The sequence below is a fragment of the Mus caroli genome, chromosome 11 (assembly GCF_900094665.2).
Source record: "Mus caroli chromosome 11, CAROLI_EIJ_v1.1, whole genome shotgun sequence".
Taxonomy (NCBI): domain Eukaryota; kingdom Metazoa; phylum Chordata; class Mammalia; order Rodentia; family Muridae; genus Mus; species Mus caroli.
In genome coordinates, this window is record NC_034580.1 from 53,028,259 (window position 1) to 53,048,200 (window position 19,942).

Below are 19,942 nucleotides of genomic sequence, written 5' to 3' on the forward strand. Positions count from 1 at the left end.
AAAAAAAAAAAAAAAAAAGAATACAATTCAGTTATTTTTAAGTAGAGTTATAGTGCTGCACAGAGGAACAGAATAAATGCTAGATTTTACTGAACACATGGCACAGCTGGGGCTGTGCCAAGGGAAGTGGGACACAGCTTAAGACTGTTTCTGCTAAACAAACGAACATGGGGCTGATTTGCGTGTGACAAGTGTGGGGAAACCAAACCATGAGATAAAACCAGTGATGCCATAGTAAAGCTAAGACAGCATGGTTAACTCTGAGATACAGTAAGAAAACTGTGAGAGAGGGAATCGGTGTGCACTGCTCACTGTCACGAGTGTTCAGGGAATCGGTGTGCACTGCTCACTGTCGTGAGTGTTCAGGGAATCGGTGTGCACTCCTCACTGTCACGAGTGTTCAGGGAATCGGTGTGCACTGCTCACTGTCACGAGTGTTCAGTATGCCTTGCTCATACAGATTACACTCTAAAATAAAAGATGGAGGGAAGGGCTGGGGAGATGGCTCAGAGGTTAAGAGCACTGGTTGCTCTTCCAGAGGTCCTAAGTTCAGTTCCCAGCCACCACATGGTGGTTCACAACCATCTGTAGTGGGACTTGGTACCCTCTTCTGGCATGCAGCTAGAGCACTCATAAAATTAAAAAAAAGTTTTTAAAGTTGAAGGGAGATATTCTCTCTCTCTCTCTCTCTCTCTCTCTCTCTCTCTCTCTCTCTCTCTCTCTCTCTCTCTCTCTCTCTCAGATAGGGTCTCATTGTGTAGCCCTGGCTACCCAACGCTGGAACTCACTATGTAGCCTTGAACTCACAGGCCTGCCTTTGCCTCCTGGGTGTTGGAGTAAAAGCTGCCACTACCCTGGCAAAGGGAGGTTTTTCTTTGTATGAAATTTCCATCAATAATTTAGACCATTCAGACCCCTGAATGGGGGAGAAAAAAAGAAAGAAAGAAAGAAAGAAAGAAAGAAAGAAAGAAACAAAGCAAGCCATGGCTGCTCCTAGGTATGGTAGAGGAGAAGGTTAACTGTAGACGCGAGGGAGAGCAGAGCCAGGCAGGGACATCTAGGAGAGTCCAGAGTGAACAGGACCCTGAGCTGGGAGGAGAGGGGGAGGGGAGAGTCAGGAGACCAGGAGACCAAAAGGCCAGGAAGGTAAAGGGTAGACAAAAAGACTGGGTTAGCAGTTGGGGTATATAGGGAACGGCAGCTATACCATGAAACCAGTATGGACTAAGGGATGCTGGGAGAACCTGGCAGCCAGGCTCACTTTGAGATGTTAAATAGGTACGCTTCACTTAGCCATTGGTCACAGGTTTGAGACCTAATCGTCCCACCCTTTGTGGAGAGCCATGCACTGTTTGTTCAGTTTACGTTCTTTGGGTTCATGACTCTGTGTGGTTTCCATAGCTGGTCACATACTGTCTGTTGAGGTCTAGATGACCCTACCCCAAGGCCTCCCACCCCTGATGAACCCTCGCCCGGAGGGTCCCACCCCTAAGGATTCCACCAATGATAACTTTGCAGAAAAAGAGATGCAATTAAAATATTAGCATTTTGCAAAGCTTAAAGAACAAACTTAGGTGTGTATCCACCAAATCCTGTAATTTTTTTTATGTCAATTATGCCTCAATAAAGTTCAAGAAAAAGGAAGTGGGTCTAGAATTGTGATTCTTTGCCTTCGTGTTAGCTTTCTGTTGGAGTTCTTGGTAGTATGGGTCACCAGAGGTGGGGGTTGACAGGGTGAGGTCACCACAAATGGAGGTAGATCCTCAGCGGTAAGGTCACCAGGAATGGGGTCACCCAGGAACTCAGAGTTGGAGGTTCTCAGGGATGAGGTATTCAGGAGTGGGGTCCTTGGATTCATGGGGTGAGTGAGGTTCTCAAGGGTGAGGTCACCAGGTGGGAGGGTTCTCAGACATGGGGTACCCAGGGGAGAGGTCTTCAGTGCTAGGGTTCCTCAGGGGAGGGAGTCCTTAGGGGTGGAGTCATATTAATCTCAACGCATGGTATTTGCTTTGTGATTAGCTATGACAAACATACAGAGTCTTCAACCCAGCAGTCTACAGTGAACACTGCCTGGTTTTTCATGTGAGGCTTTGTAAGCCTCCTGAACAATCTAAATAGTCCTTTAACTTTCTAGCAAAACAGCAAGCATCTTCAGAGCCAGGCTCTATGGAAAGATGGCGGCTTGACTCCGGGCCTGTCCGATCATGTCTCCCCCAGTGCTCTAAGCACATTATGCCACCCTTTCTCCCTGCAGGTCCCAAGGGTTTTCTTTTCCACTTTTTTGTATTTTTTATTACATTTTATTCATTTATTTTTCTCTCCCTGTAGGGAGCACAAGCCACCACGCACTTGTCAGAGAACAACTTTGTGGAATTGTTGGGGTTTGTTTGTTTGTTTTCTCTGTGGGACCCAGGAATTGAACTCAGGTCCCCAGGCTTGGCAGCTTTTACCCTGAGCCAGGGATCTGTCCATCATCTTTGTACCCTGAGCCTTCTCTTTGGCCTTCAAAGGGTTCTCACTGGCCAAATCCATAAAAGAGGAAAGGAAAACAAAACCAAAAACAAAATAAAAAAAACCAACCAACCAACCAAAAAAACCTTCTGGCACCCTCTGATCCAAAATTTAAAAATATCACCCTGACAGTGGAAAATGCTGAGCCTCTTGAAGTGGCCACTGCTGCACAGGGCTCCACAAATATCCCAAAGATATGTCCATCTCAGAAAAGCATGAGTGGGTCAGCATGAGTGTGCTTTTCTGAAATGAGGTTGGAAGAAAGCCCTGGAATAGTCTCTGGCTTGTGCCTTTCTGTCAGGAAGGAGCTGGCTGGTTGAGACTCACAGTCACAAACATCAAAAAGGAAACCAAGCTGGCAAGCTTTAGCTTCTTTCTGGGCAGCACCAGCATTTCCAGGAAAAGAAAACTGTTTTTGTGATTTTTGACACCCTCCCTAAGACTTAGAGGAGGACCCAAACTTGGGACTTCTGGGCAGCTAGACCTACAATGGAACATATGTGGATAATTCATAATCACATAGCCTCAATAATGAACAGCTGCCATAACACAAAACCAAAACCAAACCTACAGGAAGATAAGGACCACCCAAAGCGATAGCAGGACACTAGAGGGACAAAGGTGGAGGGTGAGTTGCTGATTACTGTTCACAGGGCTGCAAAGCACCTCTAGATCTCTGGAACTAAGATACTGGATTGAGAGTAGTTATAAGAAGGCTGTGGACAAATAGCACATGCTTTGCAAGGAATGTGTTCCAAGTGGATGCACCTGTTGGTAGCTAGGCAACTGTCCTTCACCCCTGTGCTCACCCTTCCTGACCCACAGTGCATGTGGGTGGTCCAGGCTTTACTGTGGGGGGAGGGGAGGGGGAATGAAGAAAGAATAGATAACTGTCACAATTGCAGACTAGTTTGGGAGATACATTTTTTTCTGCTGTGAAATACACACATAGTAGCAGCCTGAGGTTAGTGTTACATACTAAGCCCTTATTTCCCAAGAGAAAGAAAAAGTGATTGCCCCTTAGTTTGGGAAACATGACTCTATTTGTATAGCAGGGACTAAGAGCCTGAGTCATGGTGAGATTTCAATGCTCGATGGCAGAACAGGTTTACAAAGGCAAACAGGATAGCAGAGCACACCAGAAAGCCCTTGTTTGTGGGTTGGTTTGTTGTCTTTTGATGTTGTTGTTGTTGTTGTTGTTCCTGTTCGGAAGCTTGTATTATTCACTTTTAAAGGGGCCATTGTTTTATCTTGAACACTTTTATTAGCAAATTGTTTTTTTGTTTGTTTGTTTTTTTGTTTGTTTGTTTTTTTGAGACAGGGTTTCTCTGTATAGCCCTGGCTGTCCTGGAACTCACTTTGTAGACCAGGCTGGCCTCGAATTCAGAAATCTGCCTGCCTCTGCCTCCCTAGTGCTGGGATTAAAGGCGTGAGCCACCACCACCTAGCTAATAAAATCTTTAAAAATAAAGAATCCATTGGATTCTTTGGAGCTGGAGTTGTAAGTGGCTGTAAACTATAGGATGTGGGTGCTGGGAACCCAACTCCAGAGCTCCTCAAGAGACATGTTAACAGCTGAGCCATCTCTCTATCCATGACCAAATTATTTTAGAAGGTTTAAAAATATAGTGTCTCTAACTGAGTGTTTTGCATGTGGTCAAGCAAAAAGTGACTAGAATGGATAGCAGCGTGAGTAACTCAAACACAGATCAGAAAAATCTGTTTTGGAACCTGGTACCATCTATCAGTCAGAGTAACATGGTCTATTGGTTTCTAAAAACTTCCTGTGTGGAAATTTAGACTTTGCTTGTATGACATAAAGAGCCTACACCCCAGATGTGAATTTTCAAGACACTCAGAAAAGGTAGATGAACATTTAAAGATGGGGCTGTGACCAGGAGAAGCCAAGAGATGGGACTAAAAGAATATTGTGAGGGCTGGAGAGATGGCTCCGTGGGCAAAGTACTTGCTGTACAAGTGGGCAGACCTGAGCTTGAAACCCCAGAACCTACATAAAACTTAGAAGGAATAGTGTGCTTGTCTGTAATCCTAGAGTTCCTACTGAGAGATGAGAGGCAGAGATGGGAGAGGCCATAGAAAAACCAAAGGCCGGCTAGCCTGGGGAACAGACAGGTTAAACAACAATGAGATCCTGTCTCAAAATACGGTAGAGGTGATCATGAACACCATATACACACTGTGGCATGTGTGCACCTGCTCACACGCACACGAACACACACAAACATATGCAAATTTAAAGATAGTACAGACTATGAAGAGCTGCTGCCATTCCCCGCTGTGGACATGGCTCAGTGATTAAGAGAACTTAAGCACACCCCACCCCACCCCCAGCCCCTCTAAAGTTGCCTGACATTCATCGCTCAGAAAGGTTGGGGCTCCTTGCTGTTCAATAAGCAGCCTCAGCCTGGTGAGGCCGAGCCTTTGCTTCTCTGACTCATTGTCTCTCTTACATTTTGGCCGTCCGGACAATCCTCTGAAAATGTAAATTCCATTTCAGCATGCCACACTAGCACTCATGAAGGCCATGCGGGCGGGCAGAGAATTCCTGAGGTTTGAGGGGAGGTTTAGCTTAGGAGGAAGTAGAGTCTGTGTCCCTTAACCCAATCTGTGTGACTTCTAGCTCCCGAAAGCCACCTGGTCACCAGCACGTAGATAAATGCAGACCTATTATTTTCAACAACAGCAACAACAAGTTTCTTTTGGCTAACTTACATCCCAAATTATTGAGAATAGGGCTGACTACTCCAAGGGGCTGTCAGGGTGTAGGGACATGTTCACCAGTTTTACAGCACACACATCTGGGTCATTATATAATCTGAGAGTAGAGGCAGGAGGAGGAGGAGGAGGAGGAGGAGGAGGAGGAGGAGAGCTCATCTTTGGACCTCACCATGAACTTTTCCCTTACTTTGAATTGGGCAGCAGCTAGCTTTATGATAACTGGAACCCTGACTCTGGCACTTTGTGAGGTAAGACGTGCAGAGAGCCACATTTGTCCCAAGAAGAGCCCTCAGAGCCACAGAGCGTTTCTGTGTCACAGGGAGACAACTGGAGTATGAGTTGGGGTCAGATGTAGGAACCATGCCAATGAGACACCAAATCTGTCCGATCTGGAGCTAAGACCTCCCTTCCTCACCTCAATTTTTTAGAGACACCAGGATCCTTTCTTTAGTTTCAAAGCAAATGACAGGTGACTTCATTAACATGGGCCACCAGAAAGGGAAGGCTCTATCGAAGTCTGCCTGTATATAGGCACATGCATGTATGCATATGTGCATTACTTTCATGTGTGACACATGACCCACAGCACGTAGCTTCATGCAAACACCTGGGAGTGGGTACAGCACCCACATCCCTGGACAGTGTCAGCGATGCTCAGGACAGCAGAGCACATAGTAGGGCTGACAAGCCAGATCTTCAGTGTGTGTAACACAGGGATTCACCCCCGAGCCTCTTCACATCTTGCTGAGCGAAGGCAACAAGTAAGAGGTGATGGATTTTGAGGTGACTAGTTCCTGTACTTCTGTGGGGAGATGATGTACAAACATAGCTCCTATGAGGTTAACCATGTCCAGGAAGGTACATAGTCCTGGTCCAAGGATGAAACTCTAACTTCAGACTGTCCCAGCTGGGAGCCGAGTTCTGGGTAAATGGCTTCTTCAAGAACAGGCTACATGTGCTCTGCATATCCTGTGTCCACACGCTGCATCTGCTGAGTCCCTTTGCCGTGGACTTTTATCTGGTGTCCAGTCCATAAATACACGCTGCCCTGCCAGCCAGGGTCCCTCCCAGAGATCACTGGCTATACTCATGGGAGGCATGCTTGAGTGGCGATAGCTCCCAAGGTGGAATGCTGGGATCATTAAAGTGTAAGAATCTAAAACATCTTCCTGAACTTGGGGACCAACTCCACTTGGCTCATGCAGACACTACCTTTAGAACAGGAAATGGAAACCCCTAGTGCCAGGGAACTGTGTGGGTAACTGTTTACAGCAGCATTCTTTCCTTAGGCTTTGAGGGGGAACAGAGAGGGGAAGAGAGGGGGCAGGGCTTCTAGTTGTTTCTAAAAAAAAATCATATATACAGGAATTGGGGTGTTAACATGGGCCACAATTGTTCCCTTTTTTCCTCCCTCCCTTCCTCTCTCCCTCCCTTCTTCCTTCTTTCCTTCCTTCCTTCTTTCCTTCCTTCCTTCCTCTCTTCTTTCCTTCCTTTCTCTCTTCTTTCCATCCTTCTTTTCTTCCTTCCTTCTTTCCCCGCCCTTCCTCCCTTCCTTCCTTCCTTCCCTTCCTTCCTTCCTCCCTCCCTCCCTCCCTCTCTCTCTCTCTCTCTCTCTCTCTCACTCTCTCTTTCTTTCCCTCTTTCTTTCCTTCTTTTGTTTTTGAAACAGGGTTTCCTTGTGTATGTAGCTCTAGCTGTCCTGGAACTTGATCTGTAGACCAGGCTGGCCTCGAACTCAAGAGATCCTCCTGCCTCTGCCTCGTGAGTGCCTGGTTTGTTTAGATTCTTACGAAACTGACATCTCCCTGTAGCCCAGCAGGGATAGGAGTCTGCTTCTTGTTCTTGCTCTGGTGACATTCGGGAAGCAGAGGCCAGCTATAAAGGCAAAGGGTAGAAAAGAACACAGGTGGATAGTGGCAATCCTGCTGATGTCCTCTGGTGTGGCGAATGTTCCTCACACAGGAGAGATCGTTGGGAAGTTCACATGCACAGCGGTCACCTTTGGGTCTCAGGGACAGAGACAGCCTGGTCCTAGGGGTCTGTTATACCTTCTTTGTAAATCATCACCTGTGTATGCACACACATATGGAGGCTACAGGACAACTTTGGCTGTCTTTCCTCAGAGGTTCTCCACCTTGTTTATTGATGCAAAGTCTCTCACTGTAACTGGGGCTTACCAAATAGTCTAGGCTGGCTGGCCATCAGCCTATCTCTGTACTGGAGTTACAGGTACATATCACCACGCCTAACTTTTGATGTGGGATCTGGAGGATTGAACTCAGGTCCCTGAGTGTGCACTGTAAGCATCTTACTGACTTCATCTCCCCAGCCTGTCAATCATCTATTGACCAAGTTCATCGATCAGGAACACTCCTGCGCAAGGGCATCTTGCAGAGTGCTGCCTGCTGTCACTTTCTGAGCGAGAGAAGTCACAGGTGGCAGAGACACTTAAAAATGAGATGGCTTAGCAGGTAAAAGCACTGACTGCTCTTCCGAAGGTTCTGAATTCAAATCCCAGCAACCACATGGTGGCTCACAACCATCTATATTAAGATCTGAGGTGGGTGAGGTGGAGCACGCCTTTAATCCTAGCACTTGGGAGGCAGAGGCAGGCGAATTTCTGAGCTCAAGGCCAGCCTGGTCTACAGAGTGAGTTCCAGGACAGTCAGGGCTATACAGAGAAATGTCCTGTAACTCCGGTTGCACGGGTTCCAACTCTCTGCTCCCGACCTCCGAGGCTCATGCACACCTATTGAAGGGAGGGATGGGGGGAGGGAAGGGAGTCAGGATGTTAGGGACAGTGAGTGAAAAATGAAAGACCAGGTCAGTAAATGGCCTTGGGTCGGGGGAGCCCAGGGTGCATGGCCTGGGGTGGGGGGAGCCCAGGGTGCATGGACTGTGCAGATGAGCACACACTTCCCATCAGCCACTTACCCTGCTAAGCAATTACACAGGGAAACTAGCCCATTCCCCTCTACCTGGGCACTCAGTGGTCCAGGGCAACACTGTACACAAAAAAAGGATAGGGGGAGAGAGAGAGAGAGAGAGAGAGAGAGAGAGAGAGAGAGAGAGAGAGAGAGTTTATTTTTATTTTTTGTTTTTTGCTTTGCTTTTTTTTTAAATTTTTTCCTGAACTCAAGAGAAACCGGTGGGCAGAAGGAGACCACTTAAAGGTGGCATATTCTGCCGCATACTTTGATCCTGGGTAGACGACAGAATTGGAACAGGGCAGAGAGGTTTCCTAGCAGGTGGAATTTCTGCCCCTGAGCTGAGTGGGCGGGAAGGAGCGAGTAGACAATGCGAAGCGACAGAAGCCCCAAAGAGCAGCAATGAAGGGCGAGTAGTTCTCCAAGGACCAGGCTGACTGGGTCTCAACATGGTGCCATCATTAAGAGGGGCTCCGGAAAGGACCAGGCAGCTCTGACCACAATCTGGACGGCAGGCTTCCCAGGCAGACTTCTGACCTCTATATCTGGAATCTGGCAGAGTTCCCCCTCTCTTTGAAGAAGAACTTGGCGTCTGAACTGCTAACTCCCGAAAACTAGCCATTTCCAGGAACTGAAACTGAAAGCTGTTTGGGCACCAGGCCCCGCCCCTTGGAGAGGAGGCAGGCAGGGCTCATGCCTAGAAGTTGGGGACTTTCATCTGGGCCAAGATAAGATAGAGCAGGGTCTGAGAGGGAACCTAGGAGCCCAGGCTGCCCTTCAGTTGCTCCTGCCTCTTCTAATCGCTCTTCCCCACAGGACCTTGCCCCACCTCACTTCTCTCTCTCTCTCCTGACCGTCCTGAGCCTGGATTGCAGTTTTGTAAGGCTTCTGAGCAGGTAGGTGAGGGGCTCCTGCTTGGCCTATAAACCTGCTCAGGGCAGGGGAGTCTGGGGTCAGGTGTTCCTCTGGGGCACCCTGTGCAGCAGGCACCCTCCTGCACTGTCTTCAGGACCAGAGTGCCTGGTGTCTGGCTGAATCAAGTCCTTCCAATTCACCAGAGAGAAGCAGTGTGCTTTTTTACCTGGGTATCCCTGGGTTTGTGGGTCTTCTGAGGGGGCCTAGTTAAGAGAAAACAGGTAGGATTTTACTCAAATTCTATTGGCCACTGTTTCAATGACCCCTCTGGGGCCAGAGTCCAGGATCAGAACAGCCCACAGGCAATATTGGAACATCCTGGAATTGTGTAATGTGCATCTGTTCTCCATGTGCAACACGCAGGGGCTAGAACTCTGACTTGGAAGGCTGTGTTCGTAAGGAAACTTTTTATCTAACTCTGTTGGGCATTATTTATCTGCCTTGGAGACGCTGGTTCTTCACCTCCCAGCATTTAATCTTTTGGAAGAGAGTATAATGAAATGTAACCCGACGGAACATAGTAACGTAGGTGACCAAAGGGCTGCCACATCCACTGTGTATGTGACCTTTTTTTTGTGCAGGTGTGAGACTATTGCGTTTGTGTGTGTGCATGTGGCTGCGAGTGTGTATGTGCCCGAGTGTCTGCTTGCCAGTGTGTATGTGTGTATAATCCAGAGGCTGACATCAGGGTGTCTTCCTCAGTCACTCTCCAATTTATTTCATTTTATTGAAATAGAATCTCTCAGTGAACCTCTTGGCTAGACTGACTGGCTGGCCAGCAAGCCCTCTGGGATCCTCCTCTGGATCTCCACCTCTCCAGCTAGGGTATTTTAGGCATGAGTATTGACTCTGGCTTTTATGTGGATGCCAGGGATTCAAACTCCTGCTTGTGAGGCCAGCACTTTCTTCATTGAGCCATCTCTTTCCCCCTGTCCCCAGAGTATTTAGAGAGATCTGGATCTTTATGGAGAATTGTAGTCAGCTTTAGATCAACCAGAAGAGTGACCAGGAACTGCTTTGTGTAATTTGAGACTTCTTTCTTCTCTCCTTCCTTCATTTCTTTTCTTTTTTCTTTCCTTGTCTTTCTTTTTGTTGGTTTTTTTTTTTTTTNAACAGTCCACGGAGGCTTTTTATTTATGTTTTACATCTCTATAAAAAGGTGGCACACGCCTTTAATTCCAGCACTTGGGAGGCAGAGGCAGGCGGATTTCTGAGTTCGAAGCCAGCCTGGTCTACAGAGTGAGTCCCAGGACAGCCAGGGCTACACAGAGAAATCCTGTCTCGAAAAACCAAAAAAAAAAAAAAAAAAAAAAAAAAAAAAAGAATCCCGGGATTTTCCCCTCTGTGTGTTTTCGTCTTGCTTCTTCATGGTCCAGTGCGGTGAAGCCACACTGACAGGTGGGAGCAGGTTGTTCTGCCGTTTCTCTAGGTCCTTGAGCTGCACGTCAAATCTAGGGCTGATCAATCCGCACTTGTTCAGCCTGCCTTTGGGGCCCACAGTAGTCCCCAGCTCTGAGATCATCAATGAATTAAAATTTTGGCAAGCTCATGAAGAGATGGCAGAAAGAGCTCCTGGTGATTTCTGACAATACATTTTCCCCATCTGTCATCAGTTGTTGTAATATCGTTTTTCTAATAGGTTCTGAAGGAGAGTAAAGAGTGCAAAGTCTAGAACAGACCCACAGAGTTCAGGCCCACAGACAAGACCTTCATACTCCATAAAGTTGAAGAGAGAAGAAAGAAGCCGAGGACCACCAGCCCAGCCATTTCAGCTAAGACTCCAGAGCGTTCACACAGACAGCGGAGAACTGTGGAGAGAGAGAGAGAGATGGATTTAGTCACAAACTTGCCACAAAATATCTGGAAGGTGAGTAGCATGGCTTGCCTGATGCACCATCAGAAAACTGAGACTTCAGAAACTGGTCGGCCTGGCAGGGAGTTGGGTGAGGCTTCAAACACAGGTTGAGGCTCTTGGCTGAACTCCTCCATTCTGAGCTTATGTCCAGGCCCAGCCACTGTGTGAGTAGCAGCAGTCAGTGCTTTGGGGGGAGAGCTGAACTGACTTCAGGAAGGGAACAAAGGGAAGAAACATCCCAGGAGAGAGGACTGAGGAGAGAGGCCACCCGGGACAGGAGGGGAGGCCACCGAGGAAAGGAGTGAAGAGAGAAGCTAGCCCAGGAGAGAACTGGGTGGGGCCACCCCAGGGAACTAATCAACATTCAGAAGTTGTTCCCTGGAAGTTGTCCCACAGCTAGAACGGTGGCTTTTTGGTGCAGACACTGGGCTCTTCAGTGTAAGGATGGGAAAAGTATCCTTCATGGGATACAGGTACACACTACATGAATCAAAGAGATGATCTTCAGTTTGGGAGGATTTTTTGTTTGTTTGTTTTGTTTTGTTGTTTTCGAGACAGGGTTTCTCTGTGTAGCCCTGGCTGTCCTGGAACTCACTCTGTAGACCAGGCTGGCCTCGAACTCAGAAATCCACCTGCCTCTGCCTCCCAAGTGCTGCCTCGCCAAGTGTGTGTCACCACCTCCTGGCGAGTTTGGGATTTATTTATTAAGGGCTATTTTTTTTTTTTTTGAGACAGGGTCTCACGAAGTCCAAGATATGCTCAAACTTACTGTGTAGGTGAGGATGCCTTTAATTTTCTTATCCTCTTGCTTCCAACTCCTAAATTCTGGGACTACAAGTTTAAGACACATGCCCAGTTTTCTGTGGTACTAGGGACTGAACCAGCACTTCGTGTGTGCTAGTCAAACACTCTTATCAACTGAGTAACACCTCTTGGGGTGTCTCCCCTCTCCCCTCTCCCCTCTTTTGAGTTTCCATGGCCTAGGAATAGAGATTTAAGTTACCCCACATTTATGTTCTAACATGGAAGCTTCAGAAGGTTTTTATAGCTTTACACAACAACAAATCCTAAATCAAGGTAAATTTAAATACATTAGTAGATACATCAGAGAAGCAGAATGGAGGAAGCTTTTCTTTTTCTTTTTCTTTCTTTCTTTCTTTCTTTCTTTTTTTCTTTTTTTTTTTAAGAGACAGGGTTTCTCTGTGTAGCCCTGGCTGTCCTGGAACTCATTCTGTAGACCAGGTTGGTCTCGAACTCAGAGATCCACCTGCCTCTGCCTCCCGAGTGCTGGGAGCCACCACGCCCAGTGGGGGAAGCTTTTCTATTGGCCCAAGATGCCATCTGATCTTTTTTTTTTTTTTTTAAGATTTATTTATTATATGTAAGTACACTGTAGCTCTCTTCAGACACACCAGAAGAGGGTGTCAGATCTCATTACGGGTGGTTGTGAGCCACCATGTAGTCGCTGGGATTTGAACCCGGGACCTTTGGAAGAGCAGTCAGTGCTCTTACCCATTGAGCCATCTCGCCAGCCCGCCATCTGATCATTTTAATAGATAGAATTTTCCTTTTCTTAAGAAAATAAGAGATAGTTTGTTCTGGAGCCATTTTGATCATGGTTCTGGAAGACAGATTTAGGTTTCCACAAATTCTATGTTCCAACAATCCCTGTTAATGGTGGCATTGTGAAGAAGGCCTGTTGAAATAATTAATTGATAATTCCTGGCGTTATGTTCCAGAATGAAAACACACACATAACCTTTGTGTTTTGTTTTGTGCCTTACTCAGCACAATAGCTGGCCACTGCCTGACCTCCACTACTGATAGAATCTACCTCCTACAGATAATTCCAAGAATTCTGTGTTCTGTTTTGTGCTCTGGACCCACTGGTCTGGGCTGCACTCTCCCGGTTCCTTCACATGGCGTCCATGCCTCTCTCGCCTGTACTTTTCTCTGACATGTCGTCTCACCTTTCCCCGACACTCTCCCTTCTTCTTCCTCTCTCCTGATCCCAAGCCTGGGAAATTCCAAAAGCCCACCTCTATATGTCCTTCCCAGCTATTGGCTGTTGGCATTTTTATTTACCAGTCAGAACCAATTGGGGGCAAGTTCCCAGAAACCTGTAAGCAGTTTTGGGGACCCAAATTAACATTAGAGTACAAGCAGCATTAGGGCAAACCCACTACACAGGCCTGTTACTTAGGAATAGTCATGTATCTTCAATACAACCCGCTCAGTCACCTCACCCAATTCTCATTGCAACCGAGAGGCTCACAATGCTTCGATCTCATGGTAAGGATTCAGCTAACCCGTTTGCAGAATCATCTGAATTCTTATATTAGTGCCATTATGTATATTATGTAGATACACTTGTGGGCAAAACACACATACATACAAATAAATCTAAAAACCAAACAAGCAAAACGCCAGAATCATTAGGTTGTTTGGGAAGTTTGATTTGACCTGTCTGCTGAAGTGGATGGGTTACAGATATTTCCCATGTGGGTAGTTACTGGTAAATATCATTCCAAATTTCATAATCTGATTATAAATAATAATTTTATCCAGGTTGGGGAGATGGTTCAGTTAACAGAGTACACGAGGACCTGAGTTCACTCCCCAGGACCCACATGAGGAAAGCTGGGCGTAGTGGCATACATTTTTAATCCCAGTCAGCATTCAGAGGCAGAGGCAGTCAGATTACTGAGTTCCAGGACAGCCAAGGCTACACAGAGAAATCCTGTCTTGAAAAACAAACAGAATGAAAAAAAAAAAAAAAAAAGACTGTGGTCTATATAGTGAGTTCCATAGCATTCAGGGCTACATAGTAAGACCCTGTCTGGGAAAAAAACCAAACCAAACCAAACCCAACCAACAACAACAAAAAAAGCTGGGTGTGTAAGCCCAGGGCTGGGAGGTAGGGACAGTTGGGTCATAGGGGCTCCCTGGCCAACCAATCTAACCTCATCAATGAACCACAGGTTTCAGTGAAAGATCCTGTCCTAATAAACAAGGGATGGTGAGAAGGCTCAGCAGTTAAGAGCACAGGCTGTTCTTCCTGAGGACCAGGGTTCAATTCCCATGACCTTGTACTGGCTTCCAAAAGTGTCAGCTACACACAAGGCACACAAATGCACAAATAAGCAAAAACACCCACACACATAAAAAATAAAGGACAAACAAGCAAGGTGAGAGGCTCCTGAGGAGTAGCAGCCAAGGTTGACCCTTGGCCTTCACACACAAACACAAACACACACACACACACACACACACACACACACGTATACACACACCAACACACATGCGCATGCATACACAGACATTTGTTGGCACACATACAAATACACAAAATTAATCTCTTTTTTTGGAGATAGGGTTTTACTAGATAGTTCTAGTTGGCCAGGCTGGCGTTGAACTCACAGAGATCCACCTGTTTCTGCCTCTTAAGAGCTGGGACTTAAGGTGTATGCCACCACTCCCAGCTGAATATTTGATTTTCTTTTTAAGATTTATTCATTTATTTTATGTATATGAGTGCTCTATTTGCATGTATACCTGTGTGTCAGAAGAGGGCATCAGATCCCATTATAGATGATTGCGAGCCACCATGTGGTTTCTGGGAATTAAGCTCAGGACTTCTGGAAGAGCAGCCAGTGCTCTTAATCATATCCTCCACCATCTCCCCATCCCTTGAACATTTGGTTCTTAAAGGAGAACCAGAGTGGGCTTTGGTCTGGAGAGCTGTGGTCAGCCCTGCCTACCCATCTTCCCACTGAAGAGCCCAGCAGATGTCCTGCAGCTCAGATCCAAACATCTTCAGTCCCACTGCAGGGTGAGCAATGTGAAGTGCTGTGCAGCTGGAGAGCAAGCCCATCCCAAAGGAGGTGCCACTCTCTGTTCAACTGAGGGACCTTTGCTCTCTCTGGTAGCAGATCTGAAAGCCATGGCTGGGGTATGTAACATCAGTGGATTTCTGTTTCATCTTGAGTCTGACTATCTGTCTCTTCTCTTCTGCAGACTTTTACACTTTTCATAAACATGGCAAATTATCTCAAGTGCCTCATCAGCCCGTCGTCTAAATCTATGACTGCTGGTGAGTCGATTTATACCAGCCAGAACTCATCCTCTCCAGAAGTCATTGAAGAAATTGGTAAGGCAGTGGCAGAGGGAAATTTACAGAAAGTGATAGGTATAGCCAAAGATGAAATTCAGAGTAAGTCAAGATACAGAGTAAAGATCGCTGTGACTGGGGACTCTGGCAACGGCATGTCATCTTTCATCAATGCCCTTAGGCTCATTGGACATGAGGAGGAGGATTCAGCTCCCACTGGGGTGGTGAGGACCACCAAGAAACCAGCCTGCTACTTCTCTGACTCCCACTTTCCCTATGTGGAGCTGTGGGACCTGCCTGGCTTAGGGGCCACAGCCCAGAGTGTGGAGAGCTACCTGGAGGAGATGCAGATCAGCACATATGACCTTATCATCATCGTAGCTTCTGAGCAGTTCAGCTCAAATCATGTGAAGCTGGCCATAACCATGCAGAGGATGAGAAAGAGGTTCTATGTCGTCTGGACCAAGCTAGACAGGGACCTCAGCACAAGTACCTTCCCTGAACCCCAGCTACTGCAGAGTATCCAAAGGAATATCCGGGAGAATCTCCAGCAGGCTCAGGTGAGGGACCCTCCCCTATTCCTGATATCCTGTTTTAGCCCGAGTTTTCACGACTTCCCAGAGCTTAGGAAAACACTGCAAAAAGACATCTTCAGCATCAGGTACAGAGATCCCTTAGAGACCATTTCTCAAGTCTGCGACAAGTGCATCAGCAATAAGGCGTTCTCTCTGAAGGAGGATCAGAGGCTCATGAAAGACCTGGAGGCAGCTGTCAGCCCCGAGGATGACACTGCCAACCTGGAGAGGGGTCTCGAGACCTACCAGAAGCTCTTTGGTATGGATGATGGGCCACTTCAGCAGGTAGCTCGGAGTACAGGGAGACTGGAGATGGGCTCCAGGGCTCTGCAGTTCCAGGACTTGATCAAGATGGACAGGAGACTGGAGCTGATGATGTGTTTTCCCGTGAACAAGTCCCTCAGGTTTCTCGAAAGCTCATGGTGGTATGGCTTGTGGAATGCCGTCATCCGCTACTTCAGACACCAGAGACACAAGCTCATCATTGAAATAGTGGCTAAGAACACCAAGACCTCCCTGAGGAAAGCTCTAAAGGACTCTATCCTCCCTCCTGAAATTCATTGAGAAGAGTCTGGCTCACCCTCAGGTGGAATTCAGGCTGCCTCAGGGTCTTTTTGCTTAGAGCTCTAGCTAGTCACTAGAAAGGAACAACAGCTGAGGCAATAGCTTGTAATAATGCTTAATAATTTTAGAGGAAATTGCCCATCTTCCTATATTCAATAATAGCCCATGCCTTCAAAGTGCAAGTATTTGCCAGGATAATCAGCCAAGGTTTCCTAGTTCAGTACCTAGATTATTTGGCTTTCAGTCTTCATTGTGATGCATGTTTAAATAAAAATCTTTTCCCTCCTAAAAACATTAAAGTTGCCTTCATCGATCCTGTTCTCTTCTTATCTTTATCTTGGTGGCAACTCTACTGGCATAGCATAGCACTTACAAATTTGGAGGGCGAAGAGGGTGATGGTGGCTGTCTCTTAAAATCTACTGCTTGTTGGGCCTGTGTGGTTGCCTGCATTCCACAACCTGTAGTAGAGTCAGTTATCTCCTTCCACCATGGAGGGTCTAGGGACTGAACTCACGTCATCAGGTTTGGTAGCAAGCACCTTTACCCACAGAGCCATATCGCTGGACTGCTAAAGATGTCTCTGAAACATGTAATCAATCAGTGTTCATGAAGATCAGCAAGGGAGTCGAGCTCTGTGCCAGCCTAGGGAAGAGAGGCTTCCTTAAGGCCTGAGCATCAACTTCTTAGTCTATTTTCTGGTACTCCAACAAAACAACTGAGTTTAGGTAATATAAAAAGCAAATAGGGTTTATTAACTGTCTTAGTCAGGGTTTCTATTGTTGCACAAACATCATGACCAAGAAGCAAGTTGGGGAGGAAAGGGTTTATTCAGCTTACACTTCCATGTTGCTGTTCATCACCAAAGGAAGTTGGGACTGGAACTCAAGCAGGTCAGAAAGCAGGAGCTGATGCAGAGGCCATGGAGGGATATTCCTTACTGGCTTGCTTCCCTTGGCTTGCTCAGCCTGCTCTCTTATAGAACCAAGACTACCAGCCCAGACATGGTCCCACCCACAAGGGGCCCTCAATCCTTGATCACTAATTGAGAAAATGCCTTACAGTTGTATCTCATGGAGGCATTTCCTCAACTGAAGCTCCTTTCTCTGTGATAACTCCAGTTTGTGTCAAGTTGACACACAAAACCAGCCAGTACATTAACTCACAGTTCTGGAGCCTGGGAGTTCCCTGTGGAGGACCCATCATGTTAGCCTCTAGTGGTACCTTCACAATGGCAGGAGCTCATGTGGAAGAGACCAGAAGCACAAGAGATCCAGAGACCGGGCTTCTCATCTTTCAAACACCTGTCCTTAAGGGAAGCAGCTAAAGTGCTGAGAACATGATTGGCTCCTTCCCTTGTGTGTGTGTGTGTGTGTGTGTGTGTGTGTGTGTGTGTGTGTGTGTGTGTGTGTGTGTGTGTGTGTGTGTGTATGTTTCGAGACAGGGTTTCTTTGTATAGTCCTGGCTGTCCTGGAACTCACTCTGTAGATCAGGCTGGCCTTGAACTCAGAAATCTGCCTCCCAAGTGCTGGGATTGAAGGCGTGTGCCACCACTGCCTGGTGATTGGTCCCTTCTTAAAGCACTGACAACATGACCTAATTATCTCTCATGAGGGTACATGTCGTGTGTGTGTGTGCATGATACATGTGGGTGGAGGCTGTAACAGGTCTCCCAGACCTTAGCACAACCACTCCATGATGGAAGCACCATTCAGGCTGCAAAACTCAGCAGGTAGACAGTACCACCTGCCAAAATGAAGACCAAGACCTAATCCATCAAAGTCCACAGTTCTGGCAGCATCTCTAAATGCATTAACCTTGCTTTTTTCGGCTTCTGTAGTTTCCACTTCTGGCTAACTACTGTTATTGTTACCTGAAGTATGTCAACCCAGGACACAGTTTTTTGGACTTAAAAGCTCCGCCCTGAAAAAGGTTCCAGGCTATCCTGGGATCCTGAACACCCAGTGTCGTCACCATCTGGCTAACTGACTATGGAGGACATAGAGGATAGAAATAGGTTTCAGCTCTGCATCCACTGGTCCTCAGCTGGGCTGTCCTGACTCTGTTTTTCAGTTAGAAGCATTCAGAAGTTGTTTTTCTTCTTTTTGCTGCTGCTGCTGCTTTGAGACAGGGTCTTGTGTATCCTAGCTAGGATATAGCTGAGAATGAACTCAGCTTTCTGATCCATCTCTCAAATGAGGGGTTACAAGTGTGTGCTACCATGCCCAGTTCTATGCAGTTAAAAGGATGGAGCCCTGGGCTTTGTGAGTACCAGGGCAAACATCCTGCCAACTGGGCCACACCCCCAACCTCCCAGAAGCTCTTTATAGGACAGAAATATTGCTTATCAGCAAAGGGACGTGTGCTTGGGGTAGTTATAGTCTGTTTGTTTGTTTGTTTGTCATTTGAGGCAGGGTCTCACTATGTATCCCTGACTGTCCTGGAACTTGCTATATAGACCAGGCTGGCCTTGAACTAAACTAAACTAAACTAAACTAAACTAAACTAAACTAAACTAAACTAAACTGCCTCAGTTCCCTAAGTGCTGACATTAAAGGCATGCATGTACCACCCCATCCTGCCAGTAATTACATTCTTAATTACTTGACATGTGTGGTGGTCCTGGAGGGGGTTCCACTCTGGCCTCGGGGATGGGGGGCATAGGAAACACCTCAGCCTGGCAGCCCAGGTCCTCATCTGCAACCTGTTAACTGGAATCCCTCATGATTCGAGAAAACACATTCAGAGAGAGCTCATGTCCTTATCACCAACTTCTGAGAGTTTTGGCTATGTGTTTAATTCTGAACATGATGCTCTCTATGATGGGTTAGGTCTACTCTTATTTATTTATTTATTTATTTATTTATTTATTTATTCATTTTGAATGTAATACTGTTTATTTAACTTCAAAAACATTTCAGCATTCTAAACATACAAAAAAATAACAGAATGTTGCAAATTGCCTTTAGGTCCAGAGGGTTCTTGAACTTCCATTGATGCAGTAGTTCTTTGCTTTGCTGACAATGATGACTGCTACAGTTTCTTTAAAAAGTTTCAAACCTACTGCACTTAACTAAAGAAAAGCTCCAAACACTTCTCATGCCGGCCGACCCCTCCCCCCTTTCCACAACTAAGAATGTCAGCAGAATGCTATGCCACTATATACAAACACAGGACAGCCTGAAGCTAAATGGATGCCCACNGCAGTATCAACAGGTCCAGCCTCACAGTGCACGCCCTGAGCTACGGCCCCCTCCAAAAGGCATCTTCCCCTCACAGCCTCCACGCCAAACAAGGAGCCTCAAGAATCTGGCAGGGTTGTTTTGTTCTCTTTACAAACTCTAGATATGTACAGTTGACAACTCAGGATTTCTGGCCAATAGCCATATAGTTAACACTACCTTACGAGTTGAGAACAAAATGCCAGAAACGTCTTCAGATGCCTTGTCACACCAACAGCAAAGTGCACTAAGGAGGACGCGAGAGTGCCTTTTCATTTTAAAAATGTTTGGAGCTATGTACAACTTTGATACAGTTTCAGGGTGCTCCGGACACCCACGGCTGTTGCGGCCCGACCGGCAGTCCACAACGTGAACGGTTCAACTGAGGATGGCAGCTCGAGCTGAAAAGAGAGGAAGCTAGATGGGGCGGGAGAAAGAAAGAGGCCAAGACGATTTCATGTTCAAAGCCCAATTTTACTAGTTTCGACATCCAGTTATAAAGGAAGGGGGAGGGAACCCGATTTCC

At 46.7% G+C, this 19,942-nt stretch overlaps 1 protein-coding gene across 3 annotated transcripts; it reads left to right on the top strand.

Moving 5' to 3' along the window:
• The first annotated feature begins 8,849 nt into the window (after positions 1–8,849).
• LOC110304899 (immunity-related GTPase family M protein 1-like) lies at positions 8,850–16,510 on the top strand. Of its 3 annotated transcripts, none has more exons than XM_021176570.2 (3): positions 8,850–9,073; positions 10,732–10,959; positions 14,965–16,510. In XM_021176570.2, the coding sequence occupies exons 2-3, from the start codon at positions 10,921–10,923 to the stop codon at positions 16,195–16,197; spliced, it is 1,272 nt and encodes a 423-aa protein (XP_021032229.1). In that variant the 5' UTR covers positions 8,850–9,073; positions 10,732–10,920; the 3' UTR covers positions 16,198–16,510. The 3 variants fall into 3 exon arrangements, with proteins under 3 accessions (XP_021032229.1, XP_021032230.1, XP_029339622.1); XM_021176571.2 differs by lacking the exon at positions 8,850–9,073 and adding an exon at positions 9,383–9,487; XM_029483762.1 differs by lacking the exon at positions 8,850–9,073 and adding an exon at positions 9,531–9,617.
• The last annotated feature ends 3,432 nt before the right edge of the window (positions 16,511–19,942 follow it).

Coding starts and splice junctions, on each gene's coding strand:
- LOC110304899 (XM_021176570.2), top strand. CDS start 10,921: ATGGATTTAGTCACAAACTTGCCACAAAATATCTGGAAG. Junction 10,960..14,964: donor TGCCACAAAATATCTGGAAG/GTGAGTAGCATG, acceptor TCTCTTCTGCAG/ACTTTTACACTTTTCATAAA.